This window comes from Amphiura filiformis, chromosome 12 (genome assembly GCF_039555335.1).
Source record: "Amphiura filiformis chromosome 12, Afil_fr2py, whole genome shotgun sequence".
NCBI classification, from domain to species: Eukaryota; Metazoa; Echinodermata; class Ophiuroidea; order Amphilepidida; family Amphiuridae; genus Amphiura; species Amphiura filiformis.
The window spans coordinates 2,236,437-2,255,134 of record NC_092639.1 but is presented as its reverse complement, the minus strand read 5'-3'; the positions used below and the strand labels follow the sequence as shown (position 1 = coordinate 2,255,134).

Genomic DNA, 18,698 nt, shown 5'->3' with positions numbered 1-18,698 from the left:
GGGCAATCGACGTGTTTTCGCCTTGTAAAAATGATCCATGTACGTCATCAAATCAATGACATCATGCACAGCCAAACGGGACTGACTGAAAAGTTTGACGTCATAGGGCTAATTAATACGACCTTTCCCCAACGTGAAACAAGAAGTGCCTTTAAAAACGGGGAGGCCTGGACTGCTGCAAACAACTGGGGGAGGGGTACACCATAATTTTTGGGTGGGGTATGCTCCTCTGGCAATTGGGGATGGTGGGTCTTTGGGAGCTGACAGCGTACTGGTAAAGGGGATGGTCTTTGGCTTAGGTGCGAAAAACCATAAAAATGAGGAATGACCAATTTGGGGTTAAAATTGAGGATTTTTTTTTTTTTCTGCACAGATGAATGCGTTATATACCTAAATTTCATTTTTTTCTTTTGAGGTAGGCCTATTTCAAATAAGCAAAGTAAGTTTAAACAGAAAAGAAAACGAGCAAGGTACACCAACTTGATGTGGGGAAACATGTAAAATACAGACTAGACAAGTATGCAAGGGGGGGGCAAAACCAGCAAATGTAGGCATAGGAAGTAGGCAAAGTTCGATAGCCAAAAATGACTAGTTCCAAGGCTCACAAAAGTGCTAAGTACCTGCAAAAACAACAAGGATCAATGATGTAAATCACTGTGCACACTCGGTAAACCAAACAACCACTAGGTACCAAAACAGGCAAAGTTCGATGGCCAAAAATTGCCAATTTAAGACGCGGCCCACAGAAGTGTCAGCAAAACAGTACAAAATAACCTGGAGCAGACAAACAAAACCAAACAGACAAAAAACAACCGACGTTTCGAGCAGATAAACTGCTCTTCTTCAGGGACAGACAACAAAATATAAAAGCAAACAACGAAAACTACATGCTGTGTGTAGTTTAAAAACAAATTCAAGTCAAAAAATTAAGGCAAGCATTAGAACTCAGTAGCAAACAAGATAAGCTCAGAGCAAAATAAGCATGTCTTACTTCAATGAAGCACAGTTCACTACGAGTTTAAACACAAAATTATTGAGAAAAGCTACGGTATTTTAAACCTCAATTTCGACGTGTGACACACATCCTCATCAGGAGAACTCAAAAGATGTTGTGAAGGAGTTGCCTCACGATTGACCTGAGGTGACCTTAGGTCTAATCAAAGTGTTTAGTGTCAGGATCTCAATAATTTTGTGTTGAATGACTGTTTAAACTTACTTTGCTGTTTGAATAACCAACACATATGAACATTCACTCATGCTATCTCAATAAATTTGCACAATGTGCAGATTTTGGTAGCTTTTTGGGTAATTTCCGTTAAAAAAAGGGGGGGAGGGGTCACTCCCATTGTGGCCTGTACACCATCCGCGATAATCAACTTTTGAAAAGCACCCTAAACAAGGATTTAACCCTTGGCTAAAACAATACCCTAAACAGGGATTTTATTCCTTGCATCAAATTTCATACCCTAAATTTCATTTCCGCATATTAGCAATTGCAATTTTGCTACCCTTTTTCCCAATATTTCATGTTTTTGACACCCTAATTGCGTTACGCGCGTATTGTGCTTACCCACGAAAAACTACCCTTTTTATGCGTTTTCATTATCGCGGATGGTGTCCATGCCACAATGGGAGTGACCCCCCCCACCGGGCCCTCTCTAAACTGCTTTCCCCCTCTCTAAACTGGATAACTTGATTGGGAAGTTAAAACCTTATAGAAGGATACTATCACCCTTTGGGGCTGGGGGGCACTTAACACAAATGACCGTACAGGTTATGTTCCCCCGGAAAGACCCCCCTTTTGGATTTCGCAGCACCAAAAGACTCCTTAAATTTGACCAAATTAGCTCTCCGAAAGCCGCTTAATTTGGATAATTTCAGCAATAAAAGGCCATTTCTGTAAGACCCTTCATTTTGACTGTTTGCAGCTCAAAAATACCCACTTTTACTTGTTTGCAGCTCTAAAAGACCCCCTTTACCGGTACCCTGTAAGCTCCCAAAGACCCACCACCTCAAAATTTATGTGCCCCTTGGGCTTTGGGAAGCTAATTAGGGACAAGCAGTTTCAGGAGTAAGAATGCCATTCTGATGGAGTGAGACAAGTCTATTTTTTTTTGTAACCATGCACCGGATATAAGCTCATAAATGTTAATACAATATTTGTGGGTTCTAGGATGGAGCCTCTGGAAGCTCATTTTAAAAACTTCCTATTTCAATTGTACTTGGAAAGAAAAAAGCTTCATGATTCACAAATTTGTGTACTAACAATCTTATGACAACCCCTAGTTTAATTATGTCACACTGTTATTTTGACCCCACATATTTGGGACCCCCAACCAGTGGGTGGAGCCTGAAGGCATGTGGCCATTTTCTCACCCAGAAAATATTCTGGTGTTGACACTGCCTGCCCCTTCAAAGAAAATTACAACCCTCTTCAAAATTTAATATAGAATTTACCCCCTGAGTTTTTGAGTAAAAATCCAACAAATGTACCCTTTTTGGACTCATTTTACCAAAAATTTGAAAAGGTACCCTAAATAAGTGGTTCAGTTTCAGAAAACTACCCTTAGCTTTAGACCCTAAATGCATCACACACATAACTTGCCTTGCCTAAAAACACCCCTTTTTACTTGTTTTGTTGGTCACGCATGCGTACAGACCATTTATGTGAGTGGCCCCCGGGATTGGTAAAACAAATTCATATTAATTCAACACACATTAACAATATACATTCTATATCACTTTTATTGTATTGCCACACATTATATAAAAATAATCAAACACACATATTAAGCTATATGAAAAGAAGAGATCACTTCATAATAACTTACATAATTTCTTAAAGGAGCATTTTGTGATCCTATCACCCTCCTTTTATGACATTTTTCAGTTAATATCCACAAAAAAAAGCTTATTCCCAAAATGTCAGTTGATCCGGATTTTGCATTTGTGAGTAATGCATGATTATGTGTATTGCACTGATTGTAGAACATATAAATTTGACAATATTTTTCCTGAACAAATTAATATGCAACAATGTTTTTTTTGTACATAAACTTTATGTAGCCAGAGGTTTCCAGAGGTATAAAAATCTTAACCTTTTTTGAGAAAAGTGGGGGATGCTGCTGTGGATCACAAAATGCCCTGTAAGTATATATTGCATGATGCAATTATTGCAGTTATCAAATATAGTATTTGGTCCATAATAAAAAAGCAGTTGTACAAGAAATTGTTTTTACCATGATTAATTTAAAATATTTCAGTGTTTCATTAGTCCTAAAAAAAGATTTGTATTGCCCTTTCCAACCGACCCTAATATCTAAAAAATAGGGTCGCATTTATAAACTTTGCAATTGCAAAATGTTTTGCTTGTTTATAATACGCACAACTCTGATTATACTCCCCACCTAAAAATTTGAACGTCTGTCATTCAGTATGTGTGTCAGGGAACTTAGATCTCCGAGAATTGCGACTGAAAAAGGTCACGATTCACGCAAGTCGAACCTCATCTCTACGATCTGAATTGACATAGGTCAATTTATTTCCGCATGCTTAGTAGGCACATCGGTCTTACCATAGACCCCGGAAGATATTTAATAAATATTTGCTCCACAATTTATCAATACATGTATGATAAAATATTAAAACATCGTATAAGAACTATTCTATAGTAAATCAGTTATACCAAGTAACTGATGAGGCATTAAATATGCAGGATATTAATCATCTCTCTAATAGGCAGACTATGGTACATGTCATAGATGTCACTTTTTACTTCCGCAAATGGCTGTTGGTCGGAAAATTGTGACCTAGGTCCCGACATTTAACCCTATGCAGTTTCATCCCCTGTGTGTGTACAAGTGTCAAGTTTCTTCAAGTTCAAGTATCGTGCCTCGACACTGGAACACATTGTTCTCAGTATGAATGACACACATGCAAGTGCAGGTATCTTCACACTCCAGTGACCATTAATACAGTATCTTGTATATCGTTAATATTAAGTAGGAGGGTCTTAGCTAGAAATTGAGGTTTGCTCTGCCATTTGAATAAAATGACCTGTCCTAAGTTGACCTTTAAAACATTTACCAGACTTCTACAGCCCACTGGGGGCTCAAAGAGTTCAAATATGTGTTGCTATGGCCTTGTTTTGCAAATCTGGTCTACTGAAAAGGTCAATAGCCTTTCTCAACATCTTATTATAGTGTACATTTTGTAGCATCTGTCAAATGCATTCATTTCACCCATCCCAGCTGGAGCAAACTCAGTGACAGGCAGACGGTTGGCTAGCTAAGACACTGATTAAGTAGGCCTATATCATGCTATGCGTTGTTCAGATTTTTAAAGGGCCGTATTGACCACCCCAACTACACACACCAGGGAGGTGTTCATAATTGGATAATGACATTTTTTACGATCTAATAAAAGGAATTTGACAACTTGTAAACAGGTTTGAATCTTAGAAATAGAAAAGAGGTCAATAAGGTCAAATTTTATGGGTACTACATGTATTGGTGACAGATATGGTGCTTGGCTGGCCTGGTCACCAATTACGGCTCTTTAAGCGGGATGTATATCAATGAAACCAGCCTGACATATATTATAAATCATACAGTTTTTGTCAGAGAAGAACGTTACATGTAGTTTACATTTTGATAGCATGCAGTGCATAAACACAGGGTTCTGATTGGCTGAATCAATCATCTGCCAATCATAGCAACAGACAGATAATCTGATTGGCCGATTATGTGTCAAAACGTTGGTCAGCGCAGATCGGTGCTTGAAGGGAACACAAAGCTCCACGTATGCTGATCATTAACAGGGCGCTTGCATCAATCTGAGCAAGGGACTGCCGTTCTTCTCTGAAACCCAGTGTACATGTGGTATTACCAACCACCCGACCCTAGAACTTTAAGGGCAATACAAACATTTTTTAGTCCTTAACAAATCTGTGATGTTTCTTGAATAGATACTGTCCTTACATAAATGTAAATTTATACATCATGTATAGTATACATATAAACTGAGCTCAAAAAGAAACTTATAATTTTTTACAACTTGTGAATCACAAGGTCATATCTTAAAATACTGTCAATCAAAATGAACCAAAATTACACACAGCATTACTTTAATACTCTACTCAATACACATGTCAGTAACCAAGCAGTTGTCCAACTGACACAACAGCAAAATGCACTGTCATGGGACAGCTTCCGGACTTCCTCCACTTTCACAGCCCAACATTTGGCACCCAGCACAAAAAATCTGTGAGAATGCACACAAGATCCTTGCACAGATGATAAAACGGTGCTGCTTTCTGCTTTTCATACACTTTTTTCATGAAACAGGGCTGGGCTGTGAATGTGGTCCAGGAAGCTGTTCCATGTCAGTGCATTTTGCTGTTGTGTCAGCTGGATAACTGCTTGGTTACTGACATGTATTAAGAGTAGAGTACTGAAGTAAACCTGTGTGTAATTTTGGTTCAATTTGATGGACAGGATTTCAAGATATGACCTTGTGAAAAATTATAAGTTTCTTTTTGAGTCTCCGGATTTTGCATTTGTGAGTAATGCATGATTATGTGTATTGCACTGATTGTAGAACATATAAATTTGACAATATTTTTCCTGAACAAATTAATATGCAACAATGTTTTTTTTGTACATAAACTTTATGTAGCCAGAGGTTTCCAGAGGTATAAAAATCTTAACCTTTTTTGAGAAAAGTGGGGGATGCTGCTGTGGATCACAAAATGCCCCTGTAAGTATATATTGCATGATGCAATTATTGCAGTTATCAAATATAGTATTTGGTCCATAATAAAAAAGCAGTTGTACAAGAAATTGTTTTTACCATGATTAATTTAAAATATTTCAGTGTTTCATTAGTCCTAAAAAAGATTTGTATTGCCCTTTCCAACCGACCCTAATATCTAAAAAAATAGGGTCGCATTTATAAACTTTGCAATTGCAAAATGTTTTGCTTGTTTATAATACGCACAACTCTGATTATACTCCCCACCTAAAAATTTGAACGTCTGTCATTCAGTATGTGTGTCAGGGAACTTAGATCTCCGAGAATTGCGACTGAAAAAGGTCACGATTCACGCAAGTCGAACCTCATCTCTACGATCTGAATTGACATAGGTCAATTTATTTCCCGGCATGCTTAGTAGGCACATCGGTCTTACCATAGACCCCGGAAGATATTTAATAAATATTTGCTCCACAATTTATCAATACATGTATGATAAAATATTAAAACATCGTATAAGAACTATTCTATAGTAAATCAGTTATACCAAGTAACTGATGAGGCATTAAATATGCAGGATATTAATCATCTCTCTAATAGGCAGACTATGGTACATGTCATAGATGTGACTTTTTACTTCCGCAAATGGCTGTTGGTCGGAAAATTGTGACCTAGGTCCCGACATTTAACCCTATGCAGTTTCATCCCCTGTGTGTGTACAAGTGTCAAGTTTCTTCAAGTTCAAGTATCGTGCCTCGACACTGGAACACATTGTTCTCAGTATGAATGACACACATGCAAGTGCAGGTATCTTCACACTCCAGTGACCATTAATACAGTATCTTGTATATCGTTAATATTAAGTAGGAGGGTCTTAGCTAGAAATTGAGGTTTGCTCTGCCATTTGAATAAAATGACCTGTCCTAAGTTGACCTTTAAAACATTTACCAGACTTCTACAGCCCACTGGGGGCTCAAAGAGTTCAAATATGTGTTGCTATGGCCTTGTTTTGCAAATCTGGTCTACTGAAAAGGTCAATAGCCTTTCTCAACATCTTATTATAGTGTACATTTTGTAGCATCTGTCAAATGCATTCATTTCACCCATCCCAGCTGGAGCAAACTCAGTGACAGGCAGACGGTTGGCTAGCTAAGACACTGATTAAGTAGGCCTATATCATGCTATGCGTTGTTCAGATTTTTAAAGGGCCGTATTGACCACCCCAACTACACACACCAGGGAGGTGTTCATAATTGGATAATGACATTTTTTACGATCTAATAAAAGGAATTTGACAGTTTGTAAACAGGTTTGAATCTTAGAAATAGAAAAGAGGTCAATAAGGTCAAATTTTATGGGTACTACATGTATTGGTGACAGATATGGTGCTTGGCTGGCCTGGTCACCAATTACGGCTCTTTAAGCGGGATGTATATCAATGAAACCAGCCTGAAATATATTATAAATCATACAGTTTTTGTCAGAGAAGAACGTTACATGTAGTTTACATTTTGATAGCATGCAGTGCATAAACACAGGGTTCTGATTGGCTGAATCAATCATCTGCCAATCATAGCAACAGACAGATAATCTGATTGGCCGATTATGTGTCAAAACGTTGGTCAGCGAGATCGGTGCTTGAAGGAACACAAAGCTCCACGTATGCTGATCATTAACAGGGCGCTTGCATCAATCTGAGCAAGGGACTGCCGTTCTTCTCTGAAACCCAGTGTACATGTGGTATTACCAACCACCCGACCCTAGAACTTTAAGGGCAATACAAACATTTTTTAGTCCTTAACAAATCTGTGATGTTTCTTGAATAGATACTGTCCTTACATAAATGTAAATTTATACATCATGTATAGTATACATATAAACTGAGCTCAAAAAGAAACTTATAATTTTTTTTTTTTTTTTTATCACAAGGTCATATCTTAAAATACTGCCAATCAAAATGAACCAAAATTACACACAGCATTACTTTAATACTCTACTCAATACACATGTCAGTAACCAAGCAGTTGTCCAACTGACACAACAGCAAAATGCACTGTCATGGGACAGCTTCCGGGACTTCCTCCACTGTAACTGTTACAGAGTTTTATGAAAATAAATGATCCATGTAAGTTCTAAGTTCACTCCTTTTACGAAATTAAAACATTACCGGTATATAAAGTTATCTGTAGCCTATTCTGTTTTACACTGCTGGTCTAATTTATACTTAAAGTGTAGCACATTGTTGCGTTCAGTTACCATACATATTACTAAAGAAAAGATGCAGTTATGAAAGTCAACAGTTGCATGTTGGTCCATTCAAGTCTCATTAAGCAGGCAGAAGGTAATATATTGAATGGGCCAAAGTGTAACTTTAAAAACTGTATCTTTCCTTACATATTATGACCAGCAATAACGTGAGCTCAAAAATTTAAAAGGTCCAATTAATTTTACCGGACCCTTTAAGCCCTGCAAAAACCAAACTTAAGGGTTTTGATCGGATCCATTGGTCAATGTCACTGTTCCAAAACAAGAAAGTAAGGGGTCCCAGGGCGAGCAGACACAGAAGAATGCAACCCCTGATTATGACTGAAGGTAATATGACATTGTAAATTGGACTGGTTGTGTCAAACAATACCTTTCATAATTTTTTTTATAATTTTGTGAAAAATCCACATTTTTTCAATTGATTTTAAACAGTCTTAGGGGAACTTAGAACTGTGGACCCATTATGATGCAGATCCATCATATCAATCTGTAACAGTGAAGACCTGAGCGCAAGAAGACCGTAAGTCCACTTGGCCCCTCAACATGAATACACTAAAGTTACGTATAGTTTCTTAGGGTTTTATAATGTTTAATACATGTTCCAGGGTAAAAACATCATGAAAGGTTGTGAAAGATTTGTTTTGGCCCTGAACATGTATAAAACATTACCAAACTATTCAAACTATACGCAACTTTAGTGTATACATGTTCAAGGGCCAAGTGGACTTACGGTCTTCTTTGCGCTCAGGTTGTCAGTCATTACTGTTCTATTGGATTTGCTTGGTAACAAGTCAGTTGTATTGCTAACATTTAATTTAAAATATGGTCAAATTTTTTTATTTATTCAGTTTGATTGTCAATTTTAACACTTGGGAATGGGATGAGTTATTAACTATGGTAAGTTTTGTGAATTTAACTCCATGTTAGCGAGGTTACAAATATTGATAGAACTACAGATCTACATTGTAGAAAACCCTTCCAATAATGTGTTTTAAGGTTAAGGTTTAGGAAAAGATTTGTTTAAGGTTAGTATTTAGGGTTGGAGTATGGATTCTTTTGATAATAAGCAAGTTCGATAATTCAGAACAGAGTGCATTGTGGGTGAAAGTCTGTTGGGATATCACAGCCAGGCCTCACACAGTATTTCAATGGTGACGAACCTTTTTGATTTTTTTTGGCAAGTTGTTGGGTCTGATTGTCCCCATAGAACTTTTATATAACATACAAAGATAGTTTGAACCTAAGTACCAATGTTGTAAATGACAAATAAAATCACAAGAATTCTTGATCAGTCAAAGTCCATTCCCACAGCCATCTATGGGAGGATTGTGTTATTATATCCCCAAAACTGGCCAAGAATATTACCCACAATGCACTCTGTTCTGAATTATCGAATTAGCTTATTATTCCCAAATCTTCTTAAGGCATGATCACACAATATTGTGAGGTACTATTAGGTTATGGTCACTCAGTAATGAGTGAAGACAAATGGTATAAAAATATTACCTGTGCTATGAAAGTAGTGGAATTACATGTATCTATGCTTTTGAAGTAGGCAGGAAGTACATTGTACTAAAATGTTTGCTTTTATGCCTAAATATAAATGTAGGCTCACTTTTTTCCTATTTGTGGACTATTCTTAAACACTTGAGAACGTTCCTGCAATCTCATTGGTTCTTACCCTACCCGTGTGATATGACACGATATCACATAGGTCAGCGCGTGTGCATCAACGCGATACGCGTACTCGCTACTTGAACCAATCGGAGGCGCATAGCAACAACGGGACTGATTGATTTTAAGCCCTAAGTAGTTCCTTATAAAATGTAGGATTTAATTTGATTAAAATTTGTAATACTTATGATATTTCTATTTGAATTGAAGTGTTTAAGAATGAGAATAAAGGTATTGTTTTTAGCTGCTGTCGTGCATCTATCATTATTTTTGGCGTAAAACAACGAGGCGAAGCATGTCGCCCGTGTTATATGAGACGATAGATGCACACCAGGGACTAAAACCAATACCTTTATTCTCTAAATATAACACACTATCAAGTGCTGACAAAATTTCCAAGGGGACAAAATTGCAAAGTTGTGGCATTCCACTGACTCACTCCCAGAATTTCACAGTGCAACTATACACAAAAGACCATGGTAATTTCAAAAATGAGGTAAATTTGGCAAATGTTGTCACATTATTTTGAGCGCGAGTGAGGCCGAGGGAGGAGATTATGTGAAAAAAATAAAGCACATGATGATTAATGTGCATGCTGCAATGTGTTGACATGTTAACGGTAAGGGAAAAGGCTTGGACAAGATTGTTTTGTTCAACAATGTCTAACATTGTTTACAGTCTAATTTTATTCATTATTATGTTTTGGTGGATCCAAGTGTGTGAAAATATTGGATCCAAAACATAATAATGATAAAATTTGATGCTTTACGCCCAATATTTATTGGTCTCGCTATGATATTGGACTCGACTACGTCTCGTCCAATATTTTAAAATTCATAGCTCGACCAATAAATATGGGCTCAATTGATCCAACCTTGGGCACAGTGAAAGGATTCCTGTCCAGTGTCCAAAATGTTGTAGTATCATAATACACTACAGTTAGACATCGTCAAAGCAATCTTTCGAGCCTTTTTGACTGATATACCATAAAGCATGTACCATAAAACCTCATCTACAAGCATATAGAGAGCTTCAAATGAAAGCTAAATTAATCCAGGCGCCATTATGGAGTTTAAGCAAATAAATGACAGATCCAAACATATACAAGAAGTATTATTGTAAGACCAATCTATTGTATTGGTATATTTACGCATGTATCGCTTTCATCAAAAACACTATATATCATGCTTGTAGACGAGGTTTTACGGTATGTCCATGAAAATTTCATAAACTTTGTGAGTGACACGATTCACAAACTTGAAAATGATTCTTTTTCTGATACAGGCCTTTAAAAGTAACTTCATCAATTTAGCAAAAATTACATCCAAAAAAAATAATGGTTCTTTCAAATTGTGACTATTTTGTGCCATAAAAATATTCATTGTGCTTTACAGTGTTATGCGGTGTCATTGTCTATTAATTTAACAGACCTATATATTGAGTTGATTCTACAGAGTTACAAGGGTCTGCATTTTTGAGACTGATCAAAGTATATGAAAAGTTCAAACACAAAAAGTTATGTTATTTAAGTAAAATTCAATATTGTTATTGATAGTGTTATTTTCTATTTTGGTGTTTTTGTGTGTGTATAATAATGATTACAAGCATTTAATACCATACTAACACTAATTAGTGCCCCCTATGTTAATATATTAATAACTAATTTAATAGGGACACTTATTAAAATAAACAAATAAATGTCGGTGATGTAACATGCGCTACATGTAAGTACCAGCACACTCAACAATTAGTGCGAGTATCTTACTATAATTCACCAGAATCTGTTCAAATTGAGGGCAAAAGTGTTGTTATATTGCAAAAAGCTGCAATTGAGCTCAGCTCAGCTGTGAGGCCAAAGGACACACCCTGATTTTGATATCTGCAAAAGCCAATAACCATGACAGCCGAGAACGGCGAAATACGGGTAACCGCCTAGTGGTATTAAAAGCTTGGAATCAATCATTATACAAAAAAGAAACAAAGATACAAACACTAAAATGTGAAATAACATAAAATAAAAATATTCAATATCGTCACTGGGCGGGAAAAACCTCATATGTACTTTTGGCCCTTGAACATGGATAAAGCCTTGTAGGTGTAGACTTCATATTGAAGAGGCTGCTTCATCCATGTTCAAGGGCCAAAAGTACATGTAGGAAACACCTCATATTTAGTTTTGGCCCTTGAAAATGGATAAAGACTTGAGGGTGTAGACTTACTATGGAATGGTTTGCTTCATCCATGTTCAAGGGCAAAAAATAGTGATTTTGCATCTGAACTCTTCATGTATCTAATAGGGATATAAATGATTTTAGGGGTGCTGATTTTCTGACCATTTGTACCAATGGCCACAAAGTAGTACCCACAAGATTTACACATTCAAGTGGACTTTGTTACATGTTTAATAAAAATTATACCTTTTTGGAATAGTATCACCAAAAAGTGGATAGTAAAAAGTGGACCTTTTTGGCATACACAACCTGGTGAATTCCACGTCTAAGGCAAATCAAGAAGGTCATCTTTTGCATACAAAGCCTGCGCCGTATCAAATATATCTTGCATAGCTGCTGTTACAGGTTCTGCCAACTCATGAATTCTATCAGCATCCTGCTTAAGATATCGTTGAAGAAACACTTCCTTGGTTGGCAAAGTCTTAATCGCTAAATAACCAGCTTGCTTTATCAACCATGCATGATACTTGGCTATTGTCGCTGAATAGGACTCAGACGCTATACCTGAAATCTTGGTGTCCATTGGGAGGTCTCTGAGTGCAGCTATGAATTTGATGAAGAATTCTAGCGCTCGATGGAGTCTAAGGTACGTCCTTGAACCAGACAGGAGACCAGAAGATGTGGTTTTCTTGGTCAGTTTGTTCTCCAGTTCATATGATAACATGGATTGAACACTGGTGAAGTTGTCAGGATTTTCAGCAAGGTGTTGAGACATAATTCGGGATTTATCCTTGAGGTCTTTTCCTATAAATCCAAATGCAGTTCCTAGAAGGTCAAAAAACCTGTCAAATAAATCGTAGGAAGAGAAAAACAAGATAAATATAAGAAATTCTAACCAATGTCCAACGATTTGCCAAAAAATTTGGCACATTGTAGCCCTAATGTGGCTCCCGTATTTCTTGATTGATTCGGATGCCAACATGCCCCCTGCAATGCTATCATTCGTTTTACTTGAAATAACCAACATTCATACATACTCACGATATAACGACGTTTCTGATTGGATTTGCGCCCTTTTTTGCTGGTCATAAATACCGTTTATGACCAGTACGCAGGGCATAAACAAGCTGCGTCACGCAAAGTTGGAACCCAATTAACGCGATACACGATTAGCTAGTGTTGCGCACACGCGCATGTCACCGCGCCCATCACACGCGGAGCGCAAGAGATGAACGCGTTGACTCCCGGCCGTTGACCTCACGAGCTGCTTCCTGCAAGTAGGCCTACTCATTTTCTCCCACTTTTGAAGGAAAACGGTATGAAAATGTTATTTAAACTTGTAAACCTTATTATTTTCATTTGTTTTGGATTGCTAACAATGTTCAGAATGTTGGGTATGTATGAGCGGGTTCATTCATAGGATTTCGGCATGATCGTTGATTTATGCCCTCGGCTCACGCCTCGGGCATAAACAGCGATCATGCCCTCAATCCTATGAATGAACCCCTAATTATGTCCATGACAATGTCCACATCCATGATTGATTATTACTGCATCTTCAAATTACATCAATAAATTATTACAACTCAGCTGAATCAAGAAAACTGAAGGTTCTACTTGTCTATTAAAAAAAAGGATCCTGAGACCATTTTAGGAGGAGCAGGACTGGAAAAAAATGTTTATCAGTAAGATAAGCCAATTTATTTTATTCAAAGAGAGCAAAATATTCTTGAATTTCTTGTATTTTTTATATGGAAAAATAAACTTTTCCCCAAAAATTTCAAATTTACCTGGAATGAGTTTCCTGGATTGCCCATTTATTACATGCCATCTATAACAACCTCAGTTCAGATACAATGTACTCACAATATAATCTCAGCATAGCCCTTCAGAAATGGTTGCAGAAGTATCTGACCAATATCTATAACAACCTCAGTCCAGATACAATGTACTTACAATATAATCTCAGCATAGCCTTTCAGAAATGGTTGCAGAAGTATCTCACCATCTATAACAACCTCATTCCAGATACAATGTACTCACAATATAATCTCAGCATAGCCCTTCAGAAATGGTTGCAGAAGTATCTGACCATCTATAACAGCCTTATTCCAGATACAATGTACTCACAATATAATCTCAGCATAGCCCTTCAGAAATGGTTGCAGAAGTATCTGACCATCTATAACAACCTCAGTCCAGATACAATGTACTTACAATATAATCTCAGCACAGCCTTTCAGAAATGGTTGCAGAAGTATCTGACCATCTATAACAACCTCATTCCAGATACAATGTACTTACAATATAATCTCAGCATAGCCTTTCAGAAATGGTTGCATAAGTATCTGACCATCTATAACAACCGCAGTCCAGATACAATGTACTTACAATATAATCTCAGCATAGCCCTTCAGAAATGGTTGCATAAGTATCTGACCAATATCTATAACAACCTCAGTCCAGATACAATGTACTCACAATATAATCTCAGCATAGCCTTTCAGAAATGGTTGCATAAGTATCTGACCATCTATAACAACCTCATTCCAGATACAATGTACTCACAATATAATCTCAGCATAGCCCTTCAGAAATGGTTGCAGAAGTATCTGACCATCTATAACAACCTCATTCCAGATACAATGTACTCACAATATAATCTCAGCATAGCCCTTCAGAAATGGTTGCAGAAGTATCTGACCATCTATAACAACCTCATTCCAGATACAATGTACTCACAATATAATCTCAGCATAGCCCTTCAGAAATGGTTGCAGAAGTATCTGACCAATATCTATAACAACCTCAGTCCAGATACAATGTACTTACAATATAATCTCAGCATAGCCCTTCAGAAATGGTTGCATAAGTATCTGACCATCTATAACAACCTCATTCCAGATACAATGTACTCACAATATAATCTCAGCATAGCCCTTCAGAAATGGTTGCAGAAGTATCTGACCATCTATAACAACCTCATTCCAGATACAATGTACTTACAATATAATCTCAGCATAGCCCTTCAGAAATGGTTGCAGAAGTATCTGACCATCTATAACAACCTCATTCCAGATACAATGTACTCACAATATAATCTCAGCATAGCCCTTCAGAAATGGTTGCAGAAGTATCTGACCATCTATAACAACCTCAGTCCAGATACAATGTACTTACAATATAATCTCAGCATAGCCCTTCAGAAATGGTTGCAGAAGTATCTGACCATCTTCGTTCTTGGCCTCTTGGAATTTCTGTATAATCACTTCTATATCAACACGTTCTCCCATGGTGATGTCTTGTAGCACCTCAAAATATCTGCACAGGAATGAGAAATCAAAATGTTTGATTGAATAAGTAAATTACAATTATTGCAGAACTCTTTGCAAAGTCTCCAACCCTATCCCTGAATTCTTGAACATGTTCGTGGATTGGGTATGAACTTGCTTTATTGGTGTTGATCATAAATATCAGAGTGCAACACATGCTTAAATCTTCTTAATGACAACTGCAGGGAGTTAATTCCACACATTATGTGTATCAAATTTGCTATATCCTTCAATCCTTGATTTACCTTTGATGCACCACATCCTCTTGCCGATTGTGTCAGGGGTAAAGGGGGACTATCTAATAAGTGGTTTATCATCATTCTGCATAGGGATGCACCATTTGAGTTTTGCCACCTTCAGCTGTGATTTTTTTTCTTCAATTTTAATGTATACCTTTCCAGAGTTTTTGACGTTGACTTTGAGAATCTACTCCACAACGTTTCTGCAGAAGCCAATTGTGATGGGATGTGAGGACGCAGGTGTTTGATTAGGCTAATGAAAGTCGATTCAAAGTTTCCCGTTACCCTACTCCGCTCAAAACAAATTGCTGGCCAAATATTTCATTATTTTGAATAAATGTTGATTTCTAACAAAATTTTTAATATACAAATAAATAATTGTGTTTTTAAATATATCATAAATCTCTTTCTGTTGATTTTCAGGGATTTTCTTTGCAGTAGGAGCATGATATATGGCTAATAATGAATTAATAATGAATACCTACTCAATTTTCTGTCCCGCACTTTTTGATCTGCTCTGATCTCATCCCGTAAAAAATATTGTGAAACTTTTGATAATAGTTGTATAATCACCTTCATGTGGTTGTAAACTACATCTGTAAACTACAAACTGTGATTTATCACATGTATACATGGGCAGTTATTGGTTTATGCCTGTAACAGATGCAATAATGAAATGGTATAAAATAATGAATAATGAAATGGTCACCTACACAGTCATGAAAAATTATGTAACGGGAAACTGGGAATTGACTTTCATTAGCCTTACTCACAGCGTTGTTGTGTCTTAGGTGGCTTGTTACTTAGTCTATGTAGTTTTTGGTTGCAGTTAAGTTGACAAGTTGTTCCGTCTCACTAGTGGGCGAAGTTTAAAAAAACCAAAAAACTCCCATGCCTCCAAACTTCAAAATCAAATGGTGTGCCCCTCCTAAGTCTTCAGATCATACAATGTAGGCTATGGCCTTTCAATTCTTCTGCATTTCTTGTCATGTCAAACAGCATTGAAAGCCTTTGATACTTTGAACAATACCTTGCAGCTCATGTAAAATCTTGTAAGATGAGCTATCTGAGGTCACCCAGAGTATTCTGGTGTTGCTGGTAGGTCTAAAAATAGTAAACAATTTCTACAAAACATGCTACTGCAGAATCATGTGCCTCCGTGTCTCTATATGTGCATGTAAGGGGCGCTCAGATGACACACAATAATATTTGATGGTGACTGCAAGTCTGTATTAACCCCAAAGTACTCCCATCTAATGTGGTTTCCCTTACCAGAGTACAGCCTTCGATTATACTTTGATCAGCTCGTAATAACTAATCAGCGGGCCGTGTTACATCGCGGATTGATATATTGTCTTGTGGCATCTCACCAGAAGCATAACGAATTATTTATTTAAGTCCTATAAATGTGTCTACTACAACTTGCAAAATATAGAGCAGACAGGTCAACTATAGCACTCTTAATTATGTGGGTATACTTTTGGGCGTAGTGCTAAAAGCCTAACAATACATTTCCCGCCGAATAAGAGCTGATCAAAGTATAGCTCTTGATACCCTAATGACGTGCAGGTCTACTTAATTTAACACCATATCTATAAAAAAAGGTTTACATTTACAGTAAAATAGTTATGTAAACCTAATTACATATTTCAGCTTGGGTGCCATTAATCTAGGTAGAAAACCAGTGATTTTTAGAACAATACAAATATGTTATCTTTTAATTGAATTGAATTATCTTTGAATAGCTGTGTGTGCGACACAAACAGAAATAGCACAATAGAAATTGCATGAATGTGTACCATTCTTTAGAAATAAGACTGAACCACTTTAAGATGTAATGAGGTCGTAGCTGGGTTCAGTGTTCAATCCCTTGCGCTTTCCCCTTTGTCCAGGACCAGGCATTTTGTACTTTTCCTACAAAATTTTCTTAATAATTATATAAGCTTTACTTACCTGCTTCTGCTAGAACTAGAATAGAAGCCGGACAAACATGCAAATTCAATCTGAATTGAAGACACTTCAATTGAAATTTGAATTGAATTATGGAATTATTATGTTAAAGTCTGACTCTTACTTTAGAAGTAAAACTTTAGTTTATATTTAAAGCTTATAGAATTCACTGCAATCTCAGATAGTAGTAGGAAGTGCAGTGATTGATCATTGTGCAAGGCAAGGACAAGTGACACCCACAGGAAGCCGGCGCTTCAATCTAGATCAAAGTCTGTTTATCAGTCTTGTCTAGGCCGCTGTCTAGCTTCTGAACACGCTTCATTTATCTATGCCATGTCAATGTCAACAAAAATGACATTTCACCTCAAAACACCTGTTTGTCATTGCATATCTTTGCATTCGTCAAACGTTGTCACTTGATTGATTTGGGGAAATTTAAATCGTGCCGTTGTTGTATTAAAACAAAGTTTAAAATAATCCAACCATTATTCTATCAACAGTTTTTCAAACAAAAAAAAGAGTATTTTTCAAGTTGAAAATATTTGATTAAAAAGATGTAAGAGCTTAATTTCAATAACTATCAATAAATTTAGATTTTGTTAGTATTTTAGGGCTGTTAAGTATTATACTTCCTGCATCAACTATGCGTTGTTTCATAGCTACATAGCGCGAACCGGATGATAAGAAGAAACAAATCTCTGTCACGCTTGCCGGTTAAATTGACTGTGTATAAGGCTAAAAGCTTTAAGCTTATTGAATTGGTGTTGTTGACACCATGCTAAAAGGCTACAATTGACTTGTAAAGCCTACATCGTTAAGTCTTCGTTGTAAGCCTGCTGAATAATCATGTCTGACATAAAAGTGGTTCCTCTTGGTAAGTTCTTGTGACTTTTCTTGAAAGTTGAATGACTTCCCCATCAAAAAATAGGTATGCTAGGTGAATTCAAATTTGCCATCAAACTGCATCATCATCAAACTGCAGCACTTTCCGTAGCAAAGTTACATCTTGTCAAAGATTGACTTTCATCAAAAAGTTTCAGCTAGCAAAATTCCCCAAAACGACATTTCGGGGGTGTTTCTAGATCTTAGTATCTGTATCTGTATCTGTAGCAATACTGCTCAACGCTTCAGGTGAAGCCAGACGAACAGGAAATGGTTGTGCACATGCGGAATGCTATTTATTGTAGTTGCTTTAGGTGGTTGGTTGCTTGATTCTTGAATTCTTTTGAGTCTTGTATCGTGGTGATGTGGTAGGGTAGTTTGTTCCAGTCTTGTACTGTCCTTGGCCAGAACGAGTACTTGTAGCAGTCCTTATT

The 18,698-nt window shown here is 36.9% G+C and overlaps 1 protein-coding gene across 1 annotated transcript; it reads right to left on the bottom strand.

The window, feature by feature from the left end:
• Window positions 1–10,684: 10,684 nt before the first annotated feature.
• LOC140165649 (ceramide-1-phosphate transfer protein-like) lies at window positions 10,685–17,543 on the bottom strand. Its single transcript, XM_072188944.1, has 3 exons — window positions 17,386–17,543; window positions 15,042–15,182; window positions 10,685–12,703 (listed from the first exon to the last, which is right to left on the bottom strand). Exons 2-3 carry the CDS (start codon window positions 15,152–15,154, stop codon window positions 12,187–12,189), a joined length of 630 nt encoding a protein of 209 aa, XP_072045045.1. The 5' UTR covers window positions 15,155–15,182; window positions 17,386–17,543; the 3' UTR covers window positions 10,685–12,186.
• Window positions 17,544–18,698: the final 1,155 nt, after the last annotated feature.

Bases quoted from the DNA above. Each gene is read 5' to 3' on its own strand.
- LOC140165649 (XM_072188944.1), bottom strand. From the start codon at position 15,154: ATGGGAGAACGTGTTGATATAGAAGTGATTATACAGAAATTCCAAGAG. The intron at 12,704-15,041 runs GTAAGTACATTG...TTTATTTGACAG, and splicing joins GGCTATGCTGAGATTATATT to GTTTTTTGACCTTCTAGGAA.